Raw genomic sequence first — 23,044 nt, forward strand, 5'->3', positions numbered from 1 at the left:
TTCTACCATTCCTCTATATCCAGCTCACACCCCTTCTACCATTCCTCTATATCCAATTCACACCCCTTCTCCCATTCCTCTATATCCAGCACACACCCCTTCTACCATTCCTCTTTCCCTCTTTAAAGGGGATCTTGATGGAACACTGTTCCTTTACAAAAGGGTCCTGGTGGGAACTTGTCTCCTTATAAAGGGTCTTAATGGGGACTCTCCCTCTTTAAATGGAATCCTGGTGGGGAGCCTCCCTCTTTAAAAGGATTTCCAATGGGAAACTCCCTTGTTATAAAGGGATCTGATGGGGATACTCCCTTTTTTTAAAGGGGTCCTAACTTGGTGCCATCTGCTGGAGTTCACGGTGCCATGTCATGGAGTGGTGGGACGATATTCTCACCTGTGATTTCCCATGCGTGAATTTCCTGATGTGTGGTGCTATCACAGGTACACCAGGTACTTGCCCAGAGGGAGGAGGGAAAATCACAGCAACGGCCTGTTTACTCAGAGACTGGTTGGAATGTGGAACTTGCTGCCACAAGGAGTAGTTGAGGCAACTAGCATAGATGAATTTAAGGGGAAGCTGGATCAGCGCATGAGGGAGAAAGGAATAGAAGGATTTTGCTGATCGTGTTCGATGAAGTAGGGAGGGAGGAGGCTCGTGTGGAGCATAAACACCAGCATGAACCTGTTGGGCCGAATGGCCTGTTTCTCTGCTTTACATTCTATGTAATATGTCAATCTTCGGCATTCCTTAGATAGAGCAGCACCGGCAGAAGCGTAGGAGCTGGTCCAACAGCTGCCCCCTGATAGGTGGCACAGACTGACCAAAAGAGGAAGGGGGAAGGAAATTTCCAATGTGTTCAGGGTAACCATGGTGTACACGGTTTGCTGAAAAGTGCTATCTGTGTAAAATTAAAACCGAAGTCTCAATTCACTCACATGTAGGAATGTTGTTTCTATTTGTCATTTGGATTAATAATATTAAAAAAAAATTCAGATGGTTAGAATTCTGTGGGTGATGGCAGTTGGTGGGGAGTCGTATCTGCTCGGAATAAGATTAAATCTGCCCAACCACACTTCACATGGGGCCTTTATAACCAACAGATAGAGGAGACTCTCATCAGTCTGAACTGGGTCATGCTCATTCCCACAGAAACTATTCAACCAACAGACAGAGAAGAGTTTCACTAATCTTCCCACCATCTCATCACATGGGCTAGAAAAAGTGTGTGTGTGCATATGTGTGCACGAGTGTGTGTGCTCATATGTGTGCACGAGTGTGTGTGCTCATATGTGTGCACGAGTGTGTGTGCTCGTATGTGTGCACGAGTGTGTGTGTGCTCATATGTGTGCATGAGTGTGTGTGCACGAGTGTGTGTGTGCTCATATGTGTGCACGGATATGTGTGTCTGCACGTATGTCTGCGCATGTGTGTGATGCACGAGTGTATGAACGTGTGTGTGTGCGCATGTGAGAATGTGTGTATGCGTGTGTGATGCACGCATGTGTCAGCGTGATGTATGTTTGCGGGTGCGTGTGTATGTGCATATGTGTGTGTGTGTGTGTGTGTGAAACATAAGAAATAGGAGCAGGAGTAGGCCATACGGCCCCTCGAGCCTGCTCCACCATTCAGTAAGATCATGGCTGATCTTCGACCTTAACTCCATTTTCCCGCCCAATCCCCATATCCCTTGATTCCCATAATGTTCGAATATCCATCGATTTCAGTCTTGAATATACTCAATGACTGAGCATCCACAGCCCTCTGTGGTAGAGAATTCCAAACATTCACAACCCTCTGAGTGAAGAAATTTTTTCATCTATACCCAAATGGCTGACCTCTTATCCTAAGACTACGACCATTAGTTCTAGACTCTCCAGCCAGGGGAAACAGCCTCTCAGCATCTAACCTGTAAAGCTCTAAGGATTTTATATATTTCAATGAGATCACCTCTCATTTTTCTCAACTCCAGAGAATATAAGCCCATTCTACTCAATCTTTCCTCATAGGACAACCCTCTCATTGAAACATAGAAAATAAGAGCAAGAGTAGGCCATTCGGCCCTTCGGGCCTGCTCCTCCATTCAAAATGATCATGGCTGATTGTCTAACTCAGTACCCTGTTCCCGCTTTTTCCCCAAATCCCTCGATCTCTTTAGCATTAAGAAATATATCTATCTCCTTCTTGAATACATCTAATGACTTGGCCTCCACTGCCTTCTGTGGTAGGGAATTCCACAGGTTCACCACCCTCTGAGTGAAGAAATTTCTCCTCATCTCGGTTCTAAATGGCATACCCCGTATCCTGAGACTGTGACCCCTGGTTCTGGACTCCCCAGCCATCGGGAACATCCTCCCTGCATCTAGTCTGTCTTGTCCTGTTAGAATTTTATATGTTTCGATGAGATCACCTCTCATTCTTCTAAACTCTAGTGAATATAGGCCTAGTCGACCCAATCTCTCCTCATACGTCAGTCCTGCCATCCCAGGAATCAGTCTGGTAAACCTTTGTTGCACTCCCTCCATGGCAAGGGCATCCTTCCTCAGATAAGGAGATCAAAACTGCACACAATACTCCAGATGTGGTCTCACCAAGGCCCTGTATAACTGCAGTAAGACATCCCTGTTCCTGTACTCAAATCCTCTTGCAATGAAGGCCAACATACCATTCGCCTTCCTAACTGCTTGCTGCACCTGAATGCTCGCTTTCAGCGACTGGTGTACAAGGACACCCAGGTCTCGTTGCGCCTCCCCTTTTCCCAATCTATCACCATTCAGATAATAATCTGCCTTTCTGTTTTTATAACCAAAGTGGATAACCTCACATTTATCCACGTTATACTGCATCTGCCATGTTCTTGCCCACTCACCCAACTTGTCTAAATCACATTGGAGCCTCTTTGCATCCTCCTCACAGCTCACATTCCACCCCAGCTTTGTGTCATCTGCAAACTTGGAAATGTTACATTCCGTTCCCTCATCCAAATCATTGATATATATTGTGAATAGCTGGGGCCCAAGCACTGATCCCTGCGGTACCCCACTAGTCACTGCCTGCCACCTGGAAAAAGACACGTTTATTCCTACTCTCTGTTTCCTGTCTGTTTACCAATTCTCAATCCATGCCAGTATATTCCCCCCAATCCCATGTGCTTTAATTTTGCACACTAACCTCTTGTGTGGGACCTTATCAAAAGCCTTCTGAAAATCCAAGTACACCACATCCACTGGTTCTCCCCTATCTATTCTACTAGTTACATCCTCAAAAAACTCCAGTAGATTTGTTAAGCATGATTTCCCTTTCATAAACCCATGCTGACTTTGTCCAATCCCATTAATGCCTTCCAAGTGTTCTGTTATCACATCTTTTATAATAGACTCTAGCATTTTCCCCACTACTGATGTTAGGCTAACTGGTCTGTAATTCCCTGTTTTTTCCCTCCCTCCTTTTTTAAATAGTGGGGTTACATTTGCCACTCTCCAATCTGTAGGAACTGTTCCAGAGTCTATAGAGTTTTGGAAGATGATCACCAATGCATCCATTATTTCCAGGGCCACTTCCTTTAGTACTCTGGGATGTAGATTATCAGGCCCTTGGGATTTGTCAGCCTTTAGCCCCATTAATTTCCCTAGCACTATTCTTTTTACTAATACTGGTTTCCTTCAGTTCCTCCCTCTCACTAGACCCTTGGTTCCCTAACATTTCTGGCAGGTTATTTGTGTCCTCCTTTGTGAAGACAGAACCAAAGTATGTGTTTAATTGTTCTCCCATTTCTTTGTTCCCCATTATAATTTCCCCCATCTCTGACTGTAAGGGACCTACATTTGTCTTCACTAATCTTTTTCTCTTGACATATTTATAGAAGCTTTTACAGTCAGTTTTTTATGTTCCCTGCTGGTTTACTCTCATACTCTATTTTTCCCCTCTTAATCAATCTCTTTGTCCTCCTTTGCTGAATTATAAACTGTTCCCAATCCTCAGGCTTGTCGCTTTTTCTGGCAATAACGGACACAAAACAGAGAGTAGGAATAAACGGGACATTATCAGGTTGGCAGGCTGTAACTAGTGGAGCGCCGCAAGGATCAGTGCTTGGGCCTCAGCTATTTACAATGACTTTGGTGAGGGAACCGAGTGTAATGTATCCAAGTTTGCTGATGATACAAAGCTAGGTGGGAAAGTAAGCTGTGAGGAGGACACAAAGAGCCTGCAAAGGGATATAAACAGGTTGAGTGAATGGGCAGACGGTGGCAGATGGAGTATAATGTGGGGAAATATGAAATTATCCACTTTGGTAGGAAGAATAGACAAGCAGAATATTTTTTAAAAGGTGAGAGACTAAGAAATGTTGATATTCAGAGGGATTTGGGTGTCCCGGTACATGAATCACAGAAAGCTAACATGCAGATACAGCAAGCAATTAGGAAGGCAAATGATATGTTAGCCTTTATTCCAAGGGGGTTGGAGTATAAGACTAAGGAGATCTTGCTGCAATTGTACAGGGCTTTGGTGAGGTCACACCTGGAGTACTGTGTACAGTTTTGGTCTCCTTACCTAAGGAAGGATATACTTGCCTTAGAGACGGTGCAATGAAGGTTCACTAGATTGACTCCTGGGATGAAATTACGAAGGAAATAAAGGAAATTACGAAAGTATGAGGTGTGAGTTGGCTAGGATAGATTGGGGAACTTTACTAAAAGGGATGACGGTGGATAGGCAATGGCTAATATTTAAAGAATATGTGCAGGAATTACAACAATTATTCATCCCTGTCTGGCACAAAAATTAAACAGGAAAGGTGGCTCAACCATGGCTTACAAAAGAAATTAGGGATAGTATCAGATCCAAAGAGGAGACATATAAAATTGCCAGAAAAAACGGCAAGCCTGAGGATTGGGAGCAGTTTATAATTCAGCAAAGGAGGACAAAGAGATTGATTAAGAGAGGAACAATAGAGTATGAGAGTAAACGAGCAGGGAACATAAAAACTAACTGTAAAAGCTTCTATAAATATGTCAAGGGAAAAAGATTAGTGAAGACAAATGTAGGTCCCTTACAGTCAGAAATGGGGGAAATTATAATGGGGAACAAAGAAATGGGAGAACAATTAAACACATACTTTGGTTCTGTCTTCACAAAGGAGGACACAAATAACCTGCCAGAAATGTTAAGGAACCAAGGGTCTAGTGAGAGGGAGGAACTGAAGGAAATCAGTATTAGTAAAAAGAATAGTGCTAGGGAAATTAATGGGGCTAAAGGCTGACAAATCCCAAGGGCCTGATAATCTACATCCCAGAGTACTAAAGGAAGTGGCCCTGGAAATAATGGATGCATTGGTGATCATCTTCCAAAATTCTATAGACTCTGGAACAGTTCCTACAGATTGGAGGGTGGCAAATGTAACCCCACTATTTAAAAAAGGAGGGAGGGAAAAAACGGATAAAAGACCAGTTAGCCTAACATCAGTAGTGGGGAAAATGCTAGAGTCTATTATAAAAGATGTGATAACAGAACACTTGGAGGGCATTAACGGGATTGGACAAAGTCAGCATGGGTTTATGAAAGGGAAATCATGCTTAACAAATCTACTGGAGTTTTTTGAGGATGTAACTAGTAGAATAGATAGGGGAGAACCAGTGGATGTGGTGTATTTGGATTTTCAGAAGGCTTTTGATAAGGTCCCGCACAAGAGGTTAGTGTGCAAAATTAAAACACATGGAATTGGGGGGAATATACTGGCATGGATTGAAAATTGGTTAACAGACAGGAAACAGAGTAGGATAAACGGATCTTTTTCCGGGTGGCAGGCAGTGACTAGTGGGGTACCGCAGGGATCAGTGCTTGGGCCCCAGCTATTCACAATATATATCAATGATTTGGATGAGAGAACGGAATGTAACATTTCCAAGTTTGCAGACAATACAAAACTGGGGTGGAATGTGAGCTGTGAGGAGGATGCAAAGAGGCTCCAATGTGATTTAGACAAGTTGGGTGAGTGGGCAAGAACATGACAGATGCAGTATAACGTGGATAAATGTGAGGTTATCCACTTTGGTTATAAAAACAGAAAGGCAGATTATTATCTGAATGGTGATAGATTGGGAAAAGGGGAGGTGCAACGAGACCTGGGTGTCCTTGTACACCAGTCGCTGAAAGCGAGCATTCAGGTGCAGCAAGCAGTTCGGAAGGCGAATGGTATGTTGGTCTTCATTGCAAGAGGATTTCAGTACAGGAGCAGCTATGTCTGACTGCAGTTATACAGGGCCTTGGTGAGACCACATCTGGAGTATTGTGTGCAGTTTTGGTCTCCTTATCTGAGGAAGAATGTCCTTGCCATGGAGGGAGTGCAACGAAAGTTTACCAGACTGATTCCTGGGATGGCAGGACTGACGTATGAGGAGAGATTGGGTCGACTAGGCCTATATTCACTAGAGTTTAGAAGAATGAGAGGTGATCTCATCGAAACATATAAAATTCTAACAGGACTAGACAGACTAGATGCAGGGAGGATGTTCCCGATGACTGGGGAGTCCAGAACCAGGGGTCACAGTCTCAGGATATGGGGTATGCCATTTAGAACCGAGATGAGGAGAAATTTCTTCACTCAGAGGAGGGTGAACCTGTGGAATTCTCTACCACAGAAGGCAGTGGAGGCCAAGTCATTAGAAGTATTCAAGAAGGTGATAGATATATTTCTTAATGCTAAAGGGATCATGGGATATGGGGAAAAAGCGGGCACAGGGTACTGAGTTAGACAATCAGCCATGATCATTTTGAATGGAGGAGCAGGCCCGAAGGGCCGAATGGCCTACTCTTGCTCCTGTTTTCTATGTTTCTATGTTTCTATGTTAAATAATCCTCAATCCATGCTAATATATTACTCCCAATCCCATGAGCCTACAACCTCTTGTGCAGCACCTCATCGAATGCCTTTTTAAAATCCAAATATACTTCATCCACTAGTTCCCCTTTATCTACCCTGCTAGTTGCACCCTCAAAAAATTCTAATAGATTTGTCAAACACAATTTTCCTTCCATTAAACCGTGTTGACTCTGCATAATTATATGATTTTCTAAGTGTCCTGTTACTATGTCCTTAATAATAGATTCTAGCATTTTCCCGACAACTGATGTCAGGCTACTTGGACTTTAGTTCCCTGTTTTCTCTCTCCCTCCTTTCTTGAATAGCGGGGTCACATTTGCTACCTTCCAATCCACGGGGACGGTTCTAGAATCTAAGGAATTCTAGAAGATCAAAACCAATGCCTCCACTATCTCTGCAGCCACCTCTTTTAGAACCTTGGGATATAGGCCATCAGGTCCAGGGGATTTGTTGGCTTTTAGTCCCATTAATTTCTCCAATACTTTTTCTTTACTAATCTTAATTACTTTAAGTTCCTCACTCCCATTAGACCCTTGGTTCCCCACTATTTCCAGTATGTTTTTTGTGTCTTCATCTGTGAAGACAGATACAAAATATTTAATGTCTCTGCCATTTCCTTATTCCCGATTATAATTTCTCCTGTCTCTGTCTCTAAGGGACCCACGTTTACTTTCGCTAATCTCTTCCTTTTTACATACTTTGTAAAGGCTCTTGCAATCTGTTTTTATATTTCTTGCTAATTTATTCTCATATTCAATTTTCTCCCCCTTTATCAATTTCTTGGTCATCCTTTGCTGATTTCTAAAACTCTCCCAATCCTCAGGCTTACTACTCTTTTTGGCAACATTGTGAGCCTCTACTTTTAATCTAACACTATCCTTAACCTCTCTAGTTAGCCACGGTTGGATCATTTTTCCCGTGGAGTTTTTATTCTTCAAGGGAATGTATATTCGTTGAGAATTATGATTTATTTCTTTAAATATTTGCTATTGCTTATCGACCATCATATCTTTTAATCTAATTTCCCAGTCTACCTTAGTCAACTCGTCCCTCATACCTATGTAATTGGCATTGTTTAAATTTAAGACCCTAGTTTCGGACTTAACTACATCACTCTCAAACTCAATATGAAATTCTATCATATTATGATCACTCTGCCCAAGAGGATCCTTAACCATAAGATTACTAATTAACCCAGTCTCATTACACAATACTAGATCTAAAATAATCTGTTCCCTAGTTGGTTCCTCGACATATTGTTCTAGGAAACTGCCTCAAATCCATTCCATGAACTCGTCCTCCAAACTACTTTTGCCAATTTGGTTTGCCCAGTCTATATGAAGAGTAAAATCCCCCACGATTATTGCATTACCCTTGTTACCTGCTCCTCTAATTTCCTGATTAATACTCTGTCCAACACTATAACTACTATTAAGGGGTCTATAAACTACTCCCACCAATGTTTTCTGCCCCTTGTTATTTCTTAACTCCACCCAGACTGATTCGACATCCTGATTTTCTGATCTAAGATCCTTTCTCACTACTGCCTTTATCTCATCCTTTATTATCAGGGCTACAACCACCATCCCCACCCCCACCCTCCTCTTTTTCCATTCTGCCTATTTTGTTCCCAACTTTGGTCACCCTGCAACCACATTTCAGTAATGGCGACTGGATCAGACCCATTTATCTCTATTTATGCCATTAATTCATCGATCATGTTACGAATGTTTCGTACATTCAGATAAAGCGCCTTTAATTTTAACTTTTTACTATTTTTCCCTGATGTGACCTTAGTCACTAATGCCCTATTACCTTTGTTAAACTCTCTGTCCCTTCCTGACACACTCTGCTTGTTTTTACCCAAATCACTACTCTGCTCTACAGCCTTAACTTTTCTCTTTAGACTTATAAATTTACCCCTACCTGAACCCTCTTATTAGTTTAAATCCCTATCTACTGCCCTAGTTATTCGATTCACCAGGACACTGGTCCCAGCCTGGTTTAAGTGGAGCCCGTCCCAATGGAACAGCTCCCTCTTTCCCCAGTACTGGGGCCAGTGCCCCATGAATGGAAACCCCTGTCTCCCACACCACTCTTTCAGCCACATATCTGACCATCTGATCTGTTTGTCCCAATGCCAATTTACACATGGCTCAGGTAGTAATCCAGAGATTATTACCTTGGAGGTTCTGCTTTTGAATTTAGACCCTGGCTCCTCAAACTCCCTCAGCAGAACCTCATTCCTAGTTCTACCAATGTCATTGGTTCCTGCATGGATCACGACAACTGGATCCTCCCCTTCCTGCTTCAAGTTCTTCTCCAACTGCGAGGAGATGTCCTTAACCCTGGCACTGGGCAGGCAACATGGCCGTCAGGACCCCCGTTCGCAGAGAACAGTATCTATCCCCCTGACTATACCATCCCCGAACACCACCACCTTCCTTTTTACTCCCCCCACTTGAATGGCCTCCTGTACCATGGTGCCATGGTCAGTTTGCCCATCCTCCCTGCAGTCTTTGTTCTCATCCACACAGGTATCAAGTACCTCGTACCTGTTGGACACGGTCAAAGGCTGAGTCTCCTCCATCACTGCATCTGGGGTCCCCTTACCTCCCTGACTCTCAGTCACATCCTCCTGTCCCTGATCACTAACCAAATCTAAACCACTACCTATTCTAAGGGGTGTGACTGCCTCCTGGCTCAAAGTCTCCAGATAACTCTCCCCTCCCTGATGCATTGCAATGTCTACAGCTCGGACTCCAGCTCAACAGCTCTGAGCCGAAGTTCCTCGAGTTACAGACACTTACTGCAGATGTGGTTACCTGGGATCACTCTGCTCTCCACAAACTCCCACATGCTGCAGTTACCGCACACTACCTCCACTGCCATCTCTATCTAACCTTGTTTTATTTATTTACTTAATTAAAAATTTTATGTAATTAATTAATTTGGTTTATTTTTAGATAGTTTTAAATTAATTTATCTGGTTGAAGTTATTGTGTGTGGAAGTGTTGAGTGAGGATAAGATGAGGTTGAACCATGGTGCCCCCTTGGTCTAAAGACCTATCAAACCCACTATCCAGGTTCACATGAAGAATGGCCATTGGGTGAGGCCCAGGAAGATCCCCAAGGAGTCAACACCTTCGGAAAAAGAGGGCAGAAAACTAACGGGGTTTGGCGGGGGAGGGGGGGGGGACACCGGCTGCCCTCCACTGTGAGCACAGCGACCCTGAGCTACAGCTTATACTGAGCAGCTCTTTTTGCTACAGTTGATAGGTGGTCACCTGAGAGGTTATTTTTATTGGTTGGTTCTTTTCTATCATTCAGAATATGAAAATTGTAGCTCTGAGAGACGGCAGATTTCAACACCGTATGATGCTGATCCAGGAATATCCAGAATCAACAACATTCCCACCATCTCAGGGGAAAGCATAGCCAGCAGCTTACGGATTACTACAGGTACCTCTAGAGTTCGCACTTTCTCTCTCAACTATTCCTGGATTCCTTGTACCTGTACCTGTAACTGTGTCTTTTTATACTACTACTACTACTACTAGCATTTATATAGCACCTTTAATGCACTAAAATGTCCCAAGGTGCTTCGCAGGAGCATTATCAAACAAATGTGACACCGAGCCACATAAGGAAATATTAGGACGAGTGACCAAAAGCTTGGTCAAAGAGCTAGTTTTAAAGGAGCGTCTTAAAAGAGGAGAGAGAGGCGGAGAGGTTTAGGGAGGGGAATTCCGGAGCTTAGGCCCTAGGCAGCTGAAGGCACGGCCGCTAATGGCGGAACAATTAAAATCAGGGATGCCCAAGAGGCCAGAATTGGAGCAGTGCTGAGATCCCGGAGGGTTGTTGGGCTGGAGGAGGTTACAGAGATAGGGAGGGGCGAGGCCATGGAGGGAATGGAAAACAAGGAAGAACAGCACATCCTTCTACATTGAGAACAGCTAATCAGAAAATTGGAATTTTGCTTTTGATTACACGATTGGCTACACTTTCCTAAAACATTATAATCATTGAACACAGTTTCCCAGTATGCCAAAAAGTTAAATTGTACCAGCGTAGAACTGCCAACATTATAGATGTAGTGATCTGCTGTGTGTATAATGGATATTATTGGTCATTATAGACCAACATCGATCTACTATGTGACTGTGACTGTGGTAAACTATCCCTCCTGATCCTTCTCGACCTGTCTGCAACCTTTGACACAGTTGACCACACCATCCTCCTCCAACACCTCTCCTCCATCGTCCAGCTGGGTGGGACTGCCCTCGCCTGGTTCCATTCTTATCTATCCAGTTATAGCCAGAGAATCACCTGCAATGGCTTCTCTTCCTGTTCCCGCATCGTTACCTTTGAAGTCCCCCAAGGATCTATCCTTGGCCCCCTCCTATTTCACATCTACATGCTGCCCCTCGCGACATCATCCGAAAACACATCAGGTTCCACATATCTGCTGACGACACCCAGCTCTACCTCACCACCACCACTCTCAACTCCTCCACTGCCTCTGATTTGTCACGCTGCAGTATTGGATGAGCTGAAATTTCCTCCAACTAAATATTGGGAAGACTGAAGCCATTGTCTTCGGTCCCCACCACAAACTCCGTTCCCTAGCCATCGACTCCATCTCTGTCCCTGGCCACTGTGTGAGGCTGAACCAGACTGTTTGCCAATTTTGTGTAGTGCTTACCTTGGTGTCCTATTTGATCCTGAGCTGAGCTTCCGTCCACATATCCTCTACATCATCAAACTGCCTACTTCCACCTCCATAACATCGCCCGTCTCCGTCCCAGCCTCAGCTCACCTGCTGCTGAAACCCGCATCCATGCCTTTGTTACCTCTAGCCTCGACTATTCTAATACTCTCCTGGCTGGCCTCCCACCTTGCACCTTCTGTAAACTTGAGCTCATCCAAAACTCTGCTGCCCGTATCCTAACTCGCACCAAGTCCCGTTCACCCATCACCCCTGTGCTCGCTGACCTACATTGGCTCGGTAACCTTTTCCGGCCCTACAATCCTCCAAGGTCTCTGCGCTCCTCCAATTCTGGCCTCTTATGCATCCCCGAATTTCATCACTCCAACATTGCCGGCCGTGCCTTCATCTGCCCAGGCCTTAAGCTCTGGAATTCCCTCCCTAAATCTCTTTGCTTCTCTACCTCTCTCTCCTCCTTTAAAACCTACCTTTTCGATCAAACTTTTGGTCACCTGTCCGAATATCTCTTTGTGGTTCGGTGTCAAATTTTGTTTGAGAACGCTCCTGTGAAGTGCCTTGAGGTGTTTTACTACGCTGAAGGTACGATGTAAATGTAAGTTGTTGTTATCGTTAATGGGCTCTAATGGGCACTATAGACTCATGGTGATCTGTGTGTGTAATGGGAACTAATGGTCACTATAGACTCAAGGTGATCTGTGTGTGTAATGGGAACTAATGGGCACTATAGACTCATGGTGATCTGCTGTGTGTGTAATGGGAACTAATGGTCACTATAGACTCATGGTGATCTGTGTGTGTAATGGGAACTAATGGTCACTATAGACTCATGGTGATCTGTGTGTGTAATGGGAACTAATGGTCACTATAGACTCATGGTGATCTGTGTGTGTAATGGGAACTAATGGGCACTATAGACTCATGGTGATCTGTGTGTGTAATGGGAACTAATGGTCACTATAGACTCATGGTGATCTGTGTGTGTAATGGGAACTAATGGTCACTATAGACTCAAGGTGATCTGCTGTGTGTGTAATGGGAACTAATGGGCACTATAGACTCAAGGTGATCTGTGTGTGTAATGGGCACTATAGACTCATGGTGATCTGCTGTGTGTGTAATGGGAACTAATGGTCACTATAGACTCATGGTGATCTGTGTGTGTAATGGGAACTAATGGGCACTATAGACTCATGGTGATCTGCTGTGTGTGTAATGGGAACTAATGGTCACTATAGACTCAAGGTGATCTGCTGTGTGTGTAATGGGAACTAATGGTCACTATAGACTCAAGGTGATCTGTGTGTGTAATGGGCACTATAGACTCATGGTGATCTGCTGTGTGTGTAATGGGCACTAATGGTCACTCTCGACTCAAGGTGATCTGCTGTATGTGTAATGGGAACTAATGGTCACTATAGACTCACGGTGATCTGCTGTGTGTGTAATGGGCACTAATGGTCACTATAGACTCATGGTGATCTGCTGTGTGTGTAATAGGCACTAATGGTTACTATAGACTCACGGTGATCAGCTGTGTGTGTAATGGGCACGAATGGTCACTATAGACTCACGGTGATCCTGCTGTGTGTGTAATGGGCACTAATAGTCACTATAGACTCACGGTGATCCTGCTGTGTGTGTAATGGGCACTAATAGTCACTATAGACTCACGGTGATCCTGCTGTGTGTGTAATGGGCACTAATAGTCACTATAGACTCACGGTGATCCTGCTGTGTGTCCTGGGCCAATATTTTTCCCTCGACCAACATCACTAAAACAGATTATCACATTGCTGTTTGTGGGACCTGCTTTGTGCAAATTGGCTGCTGCGTTTCCTACATTACAACAGTGACTGCACTTCAGAAGTACTTCATTGGCTGTAAAGCACTTTGGGACATCCTGAGGTCATGAAAGGCGCTATATAAATGCAAGTCTTTCTTTATTTCTTTCTAAACATTGACATTCAAATATATCGACTTCCTTACGATTGGTAGAAGGTCCCCTGGGACTCTGGAACCTGCTCCACTTCACCAGTGTTTCATGCTTTCCTTTCTACCTGCCTCAACCCCACTGCTTTAAGCTAGTCACATATATATATATACATATATATGTCTCATAAATGTCTTTTATTTCTGTGATTTCTCTCATGATGCCTCCTATTGTCTTGTGCTAATATCATGTCTGCCATTTAAACCATCTCCTGTTTTCCACTTAAACACGTTACAAGACATTAGTCTTGTTTGCTTTCCTACTTCCAGACTTTGGTCTGACAGAAGCATTTTTTCTCGCAAAGGGTAGTGGAAATCTGGAACTCTCTCCCCCAAAAGGCTGTGGACACTGGGTAAATTGAGAATTTCCAAGGCAGAGATCGCTAGATTGGGTAAGATAGATGTTGGGTAAGTGTATCAAGGGATATGGAGCTAAAGTGGGTTAAAGGAGTTGAGGGACAGATCAGCCATGATCTATTTGAATGGTGGATCAGGCTCGAGGGATGGAATGGCCGATTCCTGGTCCTATGAGATGGATGTGAGCAACATACTGATAAATGGAAATTAAATATTGTTTTTCTTTTTTTTTAATATATGTAGAAGGCCCAATGGTGACATCAGAAAAAAGCCACGTCATTGTTACTGGTCACACGATGGCAACAGAAAGGCCATCATCATCCTCCGCATCAGTACCTCGGTCATCACAGTCAGTCATCCACTCAATGCCATCACCCTCAGCAGCTGCCATTTTCAGAGAATCGGCACTTCCTGAAGACCAGCCAACTAGACCTGCATCCAGTGCGACTCCGGGCTTCACCACAAAGCTTGACACATTACCCACAAGGCCAGGACACGTAGCAAGCAGCCACAATAAAACAACACCGCCAAGTTTGAAAAAGAATACCAGGGTGGTAACAGATGGCTCAGGGTTTGCCAGTGATATAGAACTAGTCACTGAGAGAATGAGAGGAATGTCATTAAACACAGAGAGCCAAGATACAAAGATCAAAATGGAGCGCCGTTCAGGTACAGATTTGACTACTATGGGCAATGTTGCTGACCCTTCCCCTTCTGCAGTGCTTTCTGACAACACCCTAGGAGTTAATGCAACAGAAGGCAGCACCAAGGACAACGCAAATAGATCGGACTTTCAGCCCACCCTGGAAGGTTCGTCAATGTTGCAAATAAATACTGAAAGTGAACAAGAGAGCATTTCTGCTGTAACCTCCTCGCAGCCTTCTGAAACCACACACAATCTCACAAAGTTTGGAACCGTACGTAGAGGCGGGACATCCTCAATCTCAACAACTCCAAATCCAGCTGACCTACCTGAGGAAATTGCCAATAGCACTGGATTGTTCAGTTCAGAACTCCTCTTGGACAAAAGAACGCCTGGCAGAAAAGAAACATTCTCCATCTCACCATCTCCAGCTGACCTACCTGAGGAAATTGCCAATAGCACTGGATTGTTCAGTTCAGAACTCCTCTTGGACAAAAGAACGCCTGGCAGAAAAGAAACATTCTCCATCTCACCATCTCCAGCTGACCTACCTGAGGAAATTGCCAATGGCACTGGATTGTTCAGTTCAGAACGCCTCTTGGACCAGAGATCGCCTGGCAGAAAAGAAACATTCTCCATCTCACCATCTCCAGCTGACCTACCTGAGGAAATTGCCAATAGCACTGGATTGTTCAGTTCAGAACGCCTCTTGGACCAGAGACCGCCTGGCAGAAAAGAAACATTCTCCATCTCACCATCTCCAGCTGACCTACCTGTGGAAAGTGGGAGTGCTCCTGAAACACTGAGTTCAGAACCTGCCAAAGTTCTCGTGGATCTTTTGGCGGTCACAGTATTAGATGAAAAATGGATATCATCTAATTCACCATCTCCTGACCCAAGTGACCTACCTGTGGAAAGTGGGAGTGCTCCTGAAATATTGAGCTCGGAACCTACGGAAGCTCTCTCAGACTACAGCACAGTCGGTGTGTTAGTTAATAATAGAAGGATCTCTATCTCGGCATCTGCAGACCCAGCGCTCCTGTTTGTAGAAGGTGGGAGTACTCCTGAAATATTGAGTTCGGAGCTGCCAGGTTCTGATGTAGGTTTTATCCCAGACTTTACGGTAACAACGGATGTTGCAGGAGTACCGGGTACCAGCCAACAAACTGCCGCAGGTTCAGGAAGAGAGAGCGATCTTCCAGTCAGGTCAACTCTGCAGAGTGTTGAGGTCGACCAGACCCCACCCGAAAGGCTCTCTGGCTACTTATCTACTGCCGCCATGCCTTCATCCGCACCAGACCCGCTGACCTCTTCTTTGCTTCATTCACCTGAAGCGTCCTCAGCGGTGTTCCCAATGGATGCCAACAACAAGCGTGGAATGGAACCCGCCATTGCTTCCTCCCAGCAGACCACGGTTCATACAAAGTTAATCACTCCTGGACTGACAGACACCGCAAAAATCTACTCCACTCCTGGGTTTGGACTGGCTGCTTCTTCTCTTACAACGACCAACCGGGCCACCCAAATGTCAGCAATCACAGTAGGCACACAACAGAAAGGTACGTTTGACTTGTAGTATCACAAAGCATTGTGACTGCCTTTGTGCCTGTTTTGTATGTAGCCCTGTACAATCTGTTCATCATTGTCTTTCAGTTACTGTGGCTAAACTGTTAGTTTGATTGATACCTTGTGCTACCATTGCCAAGGTCTTTGTTCCCTCTGTAGGGTTGTATTGCTGAAAGAGTTAACCTTCTCATGTGTTATATGTCTGAGCTAAGTATCTTTCAGTATGGAATGGCATGTCTTTAATCAAGCCTCTAATTACTTCATCCTGAAACAACAACAGCTTGCATTTATATAGCATCTTTAACGTAAAAGTCCAAAGGCACTTCACAGGAGCGTTATCAAACAAAATTTGACAACAGTTTACAGCATACACTCTTCACCATTATTACACAGGTAGTGCTCACACCCAGTCTACAGCACACACTCTTCACCATTATTACACAGGTAGTGCTCACACCCAGTCTACAGCACACACTCTTCACCATTATTACACAGGTAGAGCTCACACCCAGTCTACAGCACACACTCTTCACCATTATTACACAGGTAGTGCTCACACCCAGTCTACAGCACACACTCTTCACCATTATTACACAGGTAGAGCTCACACCCAGTCTACAGCACACACTCTTCACCATTATTACACAGGTAGAGCTCACACCCAGTCTACAGCACACACTCTTCACCATTATTACACAGGTAGTGCTCACACCCAGTCTACAGCACACACTCCTCACCATCATTACACAGGTAGTGCTCACACGCAGTCTACAGCACACACTCTTCACCATTATTACACAGGTAGTGCTCACACCCAGTCTACAGCACACACTCTTCACCATTATTACACAGGTAGTGCTCACACCCAGTCCACTGCACACACTCTTCACCATTATGACACAGGTAGTGCTCACACCCAGTCTACAGCACACACTCTTCACCATTATTACACAGGTAGTGCTCACACCCAGTCTACAGCACACGCTCTTCACCATTATTACACAGGTAGTGCTCACACCCAGTCTACAGCACACACTCTTCACCATTATTACACAGGTAGAGCTCACAACCAGTCTACAGCACACACTCTTCACCATCATTACACAGGTAGTGCTCACACGCAGTCTACAGCACACACTCTTCACCATTATTACACAGGTAGTGCTCACACCCAGTCTACAGCACACACTCTTCACCATTATTACACAGGTAGTGCTCACACCCAGTCCACTGCACACACTCTTCACCATTATGACACAGGTAGTGCTCACACCCAGTCTACAGCACACACTCTTCACCATTATTACACAGGTAGTGCTCACACCCAGTCTACAGCACACGCTCTTCACCATTATTACACAGGTAGTGCTCACACCCAGTCTACAGCACACACTCTTCACCATTATTACACAGGTAGAGCTCACAACCAGTCTACAGCACACACTCTTCACCATTATTACACAGGTAGTGCTCACACCCAGTCTACAGCACACACTCTTCACCATTATTATACAGGTAGTGCTCACACCCAGTCTACAGCACACACTCTTCACCATTATTACACAGGTAGAGCTCACACCCAGTCTACAGCACACACTCTTCACCATTATTACACAGGTAGTGCTCACACCCAGTCTACAGCACACACTCTTCACCATTATTACACAGGTAGTGCTCACACCCAGTCCACTGCACACACTCTTCACCATTATGACACAGGTAGTGCTCACACCCAGTCTACAGCACACACTCTTCACCATTATTACACAGGTAGTGCTCACACCCAGTCTACAGCACACACTCTTCACCATTATTACACAGGTAGTGCTCACACCCAGTCCACTGCACACACTCTTCACCATTATTACACAGGTAGTGCTCACACCCAGTCTACAGCACACACTCTTCACCATTATTACACAGGTAGTGCTCACACCCAGTCTACAGCACACACTCTTCACCATTATTACACAGGTAGAGCTCACACCCAGTCTACAGCACACACTCTTCACCATTATTACACAGGTAGAGCTCACACCCAGTCTACAGCACACACTCTTCACCATTATTACACAGGTAGAGCTCACACCCAGTCTACAGCACACACTCTTCACCATTATTACACAGGTGGAGCTCACACCCAGTCTACAGCACACACTCTTCACCATTATTACACAGGTAGAGCTCACACCCAGTCTACAGCACACACTCTTCACCATTATTACACAGGTAGAGCTCACACCCAGTCTACAGCACACACTCTTCACCATTATTACACAGGTAGTGCTCACACCCAGTCTACAGCACACACTCTTCACCATTATTACACAGGTAGTGCTCACACCCAGTCTACAGCACACACAGGGATCAGTGCTTGGGTCTCAACTATTTACAATCTATATCAATGAATTGGATGAAGGGACCGAATGTATGGTTGCTAAATTTGCTGATGACACAAAAGCTGTTGGAAAGTAAGTTGTGAGGAGGACATAAGGAGTCTGCGAAGAGATATCGGAAGATCAAATGAGTGGAAAAAACTTTGGCAGATGGGGTATAATGTGAGAAAATGCGAACTTGTCCACTTTGGCAGGAGGAATAGAAAAGCAGTATGTTATTTAAATGGAGAGAGATTGCAGAACTCTGAGGTACAGAGGATCTGGGTGTCCTGGGACATGAATCACAAAAAGTTAGTATACAGGTACAGCAAGTGATTAGGAAGGCAAATGGAATGTTGTCATTTATTGCAAGGGGAATGGAATATAAAAGTAGAGATGTTTTGCTACAGGTGTCCAGGGCACTGGTGAGACCACATCTAGAATAATGTGTGCAGTTTTGGTCTCCTCATTTAAGAAAGGACATAATTGCTCTGGAGGCAGTTCAGAGAAGGTTCACTCGACTGATTCCTGGGATGAGGGGGTTATCTTATGAGGAAAGGTTGGACAAGTTGGGCCTGTATACACTGGAGTTTAGAAGAATGAGAGGTGATCTTATTGAAACGTATAAGATCCTGAGGGGATAGAAGGGGGAGATGCTGAGAGGATGTTTCCCCCTGTGGGAGAGACTAGAATTAGGGGCTATAGTTTAAAAATAAGGGGTCTCCCATTTAAGACGAAGAGGAGGAAAATTTTTTGCTCTCCTCCCTCCCTTCACTCTCCGTTAATCCTGACACTCTCCTCCCTCACTTCACTCTCCGTTAATACTGACACTCTCCTCCCTCCCTTCACTCTCCGTTAATACTGACACTCTCCTCCCTCACTTCACCCTCAGTTAATACTGACACTCTCCTCCCTCCCTTCACTCTCCGTTAATACTGACACTCTCCTCCCTCCCTTCACTCTCCGTTAATACTGACACTCTCCTCCCTCCCTTCACTCTTCGTTAATACTGACACTCTCCTCCCTCCCTTCACTCTCCGTTAATACTGACACTCTCCTCCCTCACTTCACCCTCAGTTAATACTGACACTCTCCTCCCTCCCTTCACTCTCCGTTAATACTGACACTCTCCTCCCTCCCTTCACTCTCCGTTAATACTGACACTCTCCTCCCTCCCTTCAATCTCCGTTAATACTGACACTCTCCTCCCTCCCTTCACTCTCCGTTAATCCTGACACTCTCCTCCCTCCCTTCAATCTCCGTTAATCCTGACACTCTCCTCCCTCACTTCACCCTCAGTTAATACTGACACTCTCCTCCCTCCCTTCACTCTCCGTTAATACTGACACTCTCCTCCCTCCCTTCACTCTCCGTTAATACTGACACTCTCCTCCCTCCCTTCAATCTCCGTTAATACTGACACTCTCCTCCCTCCCTTCACTCTCCGTTAATCCTGACACTCTCCTCCCTCCCTTCAATCTCCGTTAATCCTGACACTCTCCTCCCTCACTTCACCCTCAGTTAATACTGACACTCCCCTCCCTCCCTTCACTCTCAGTTAATCCTGACACTCTCCTCCCTCCCTTCACTCTCCGTTAATACTGACACTCTCCTCCCTCCCTTCACTCTCAGTTAATCCTGACACTCTCGTCCCTCCCTTCACTCTCAGTTAATCCTGACACTCTCCTCCCTCCCTTCACTCTCCGTTAATACTGACACTCTCCTCCCTCCCTTCACTCTCAGTTAATCCTGACACTCTCGTCCCTCCCTTCACTCTCAGTTAATCCTGACACTCTCCTCCCTCCCTTCACTCTCCGTTAATACTGACACTCTCCTCCCTCCCTTCACTCTCAGTTAATACTGACACTCTCCTCCCTCCCTTCACTCTCCATTAATACTGACACTCTCCTCCCTCCCTTCACTCTCAGTTAATCCTGACACTCTCCTCCCTCCCTTCACTCTCCGTTAATACTGACACTCTCCTCCCTCCCTTCACTCTCCGTTAATACTGACACTCTCCTCCCTCCCTTCACTCTCCGCTAATACTGACACTCTCCTCCCTCCCTTCACTCTCCGTTAATACTGACACTGTCCTCCCTCCCTTCACTCTCAGTTAATCCTGACACTCTCCTCCCTCCCTTCACTCTCAGTTAATACTGACACTCTCCTCCCTCCCTTCACTCTCCGCTAATACTGACACTCTCCTCCCTCCCTTCACTCTCCGTTAATACTGACACTGTCCTCCCTCCCTTCACTCTCAGTTAATCCTGACACTCTCCTCCCTCCCTTCACTCTCAGTTAATACTGACACTCCCCTCCCTCCCTTCACTCTCAGTTAATACTGACACTCCCCTCCCTCCCTTCACTCTCAGTTAATACTGACACTCCCCTCCCTCCCTTCACTCTCAGTTAATACTGACACTCCCCTCCCTCCCTTCACTCTCAGTTAATACTGACACTCTCCTCCCTCCCTTCACTCTCAGTTAATCCTGACACTCTCCTCCCTCCCTTCACTCTCAGTTAATACTGACACTCTCCTCCCTCCCTTCACTCTCCGTTAATACTGACACTCTCCTCCCTCCCTTCACTCTCCGTTAATACTGACACTCTCCTCCCTCCCTTCACTCTCAGTTAATACTGACACTCTCCTCCCTCCCTTCACTCTCCGTTAATACTGACACTCTCCTCCCTCCCTTCACTCTCCGTTAATCCTGACACTCTCCTCCCTCCCTTCACTCTCAGTTAATACTGACACTCTCCTCCCTCCCTTCACTCTCCGTTAATACTGACACTCTCCTCCCTCCCTTCACTCTCCGTTAATACTGACACTCTCCTCCCTCCCTTCACTCTCCGTTAATACTGACACTCTCCTCCCTCCCTTCACTCTCAGTTAATACTGACACTCTCCTCCCTCCCTTCACTCTCCGTTAATACTGACACTCTCCTCCCTCCCTTCACTCTCAGTTAATACTGACACTCTCCTCCCTCCCTTCACTCTCCGTTAATACTGACACTCTCCTCCCTCCCTTCACTCTCCGTTAATACTGACACTCTCCTTCCCCCTTCACTCTCCGTTAATCCTGACACTCTCCTCCCTCCCTTCACTCTCAGTTAATCCTGACACTCTCCTCCCTCCCTTCACTCTCCATTAATCCTGACACTCTCCTCCCTCCCTTCACTCTCAGTTAATACTGACACTCTCCTCCCTCCCTTCACTCTCCATTAATCCTGACACTCTCCTCCCTCCCTTCACTCTCAGTTAATCCTGACACTCTCCTCCCTCCCTTCACTCTCCATTAATACTGACACTCTCCTCCCTAGCTTCACTCTCCGTTAATACTGACACTCTCCTCCCTCCCTTCACTCTCAGTTAATCCTGACACTCTCCTCCCTCCCTTCACTCTCCGTTAATACTGACACTCTCCTCCCTCCCTTCACTCTCCGTTAATACTGACACTCTCCTCCCTCCCTTCACTCTCCGTTAATACTGACACTCTCCTCACTCCCTTCACTCTCCGTTAATACTGACACTCTCCTCCCTCCCTTCACTCTCCGTTAATACTGACACTCTCCTCCCTCCCTTCACTCTCCGTTAATACTGACACTCTCCTCCCTCCCTTCACTCTCCGTTAATCCTGACACTCTCCTCCCTCCCTTCACTCTCCGTTAATACTGACACTCTCCTCCCTCCCTTCACTCTCAGTTAATACTGACACTCTCATCCCTCCCTTCACTCTCCGTTAATACTGACACTCTCCTCCCTCCCTTCGATCTCAGTTAATCCTGACACTGTCCTCCCTCCCTTCACTCTCCGTTAATCCTGACACTGTCCTCCCTCCCTTCACTCTCAGTTAATCCTGACACTCTCCTCCCTCCCTTCACTCTCCGTTAATACTGACACTCTCCTCCCTCCCTTCACTCTCCGTTAATCCTGACACTCTCCTCCCTCCCTTCACTCTCCGTTAATACTGACACTCTCCTCCCTCCCTTCACTCTCCGTTAATCCTGACACTCTCCTCCCTCCCTTCACTCTCCGTTAATACTGACACTCTCCTCCCTCCCTTCACTCTCAGTTAATACTGACACTCTCCTCCCTCCCTTCACTCTCCGTTAATCCTGACACTCTCGTCCCTCCCTTCACTCTCCGTTAATACTGACACTCTCCTCCCTCCCTTCACTCTCAGTTAATACTGACACTCTCCTCCCTCCCTTCACTCTCCGTTAATACTGACACTCTCCTCCCTCCCTTCACTCTCCGTTAATCCTGACACTCTCCTCCCTCCCTTCACTCTCCGTTAATACTGACACTCTCCTCCCTCCCTTCACTCTCAGTTAATACTGACACTCTCCTCCCTCCCTTCACTCTCCGTTAATCCTGACACTCTCGTCCCTCCCTTCACTCTCCGTTAATACTGACACTCTCCTCCCTCCCTTCACTCTCAGTTAATACTGACACTCTCCTCCCTCCCTTCACTCTCCGTTAATACTGACACTCTCCTCCCTCCCTTCA

At 45.6% G+C, this 23,044-nt stretch overlaps 1 protein-coding gene across 1 annotated transcript in view; it reads left to right on the top strand.

The window, feature by feature from the left end:
* Positions 1–23,044, top strand: part of cd44b (CD44 molecule (IN blood group) b) — a 94,712-nt gene that overhangs the window by 14,114 nt on the left and 57,554 nt on the right. Inside the window, exons 4-6 of the mRNA XM_067994308.1 lie at positions 10,206–10,337; positions 14,194–15,021; positions 15,361–16,152. Of these exons, the coding sequence (XP_067850409.1) occupies positions 10,206–10,337; positions 14,194–15,021; positions 15,361–16,152 (1,752 nt within the window). The remainder of the gene's footprint in view (positions 1–10,205; positions 10,338–14,193; positions 15,022–15,360; positions 16,153–23,044) is intronic.

Source organism: Heptranchias perlo, chromosome 12 (assembly GCF_035084215.1).
Source record: "Heptranchias perlo isolate sHepPer1 chromosome 12, sHepPer1.hap1, whole genome shotgun sequence".
Lineage (NCBI taxonomy): Eukaryota > Metazoa > Chordata > Chondrichthyes > Hexanchiformes > Hexanchidae > Heptranchias > Heptranchias perlo.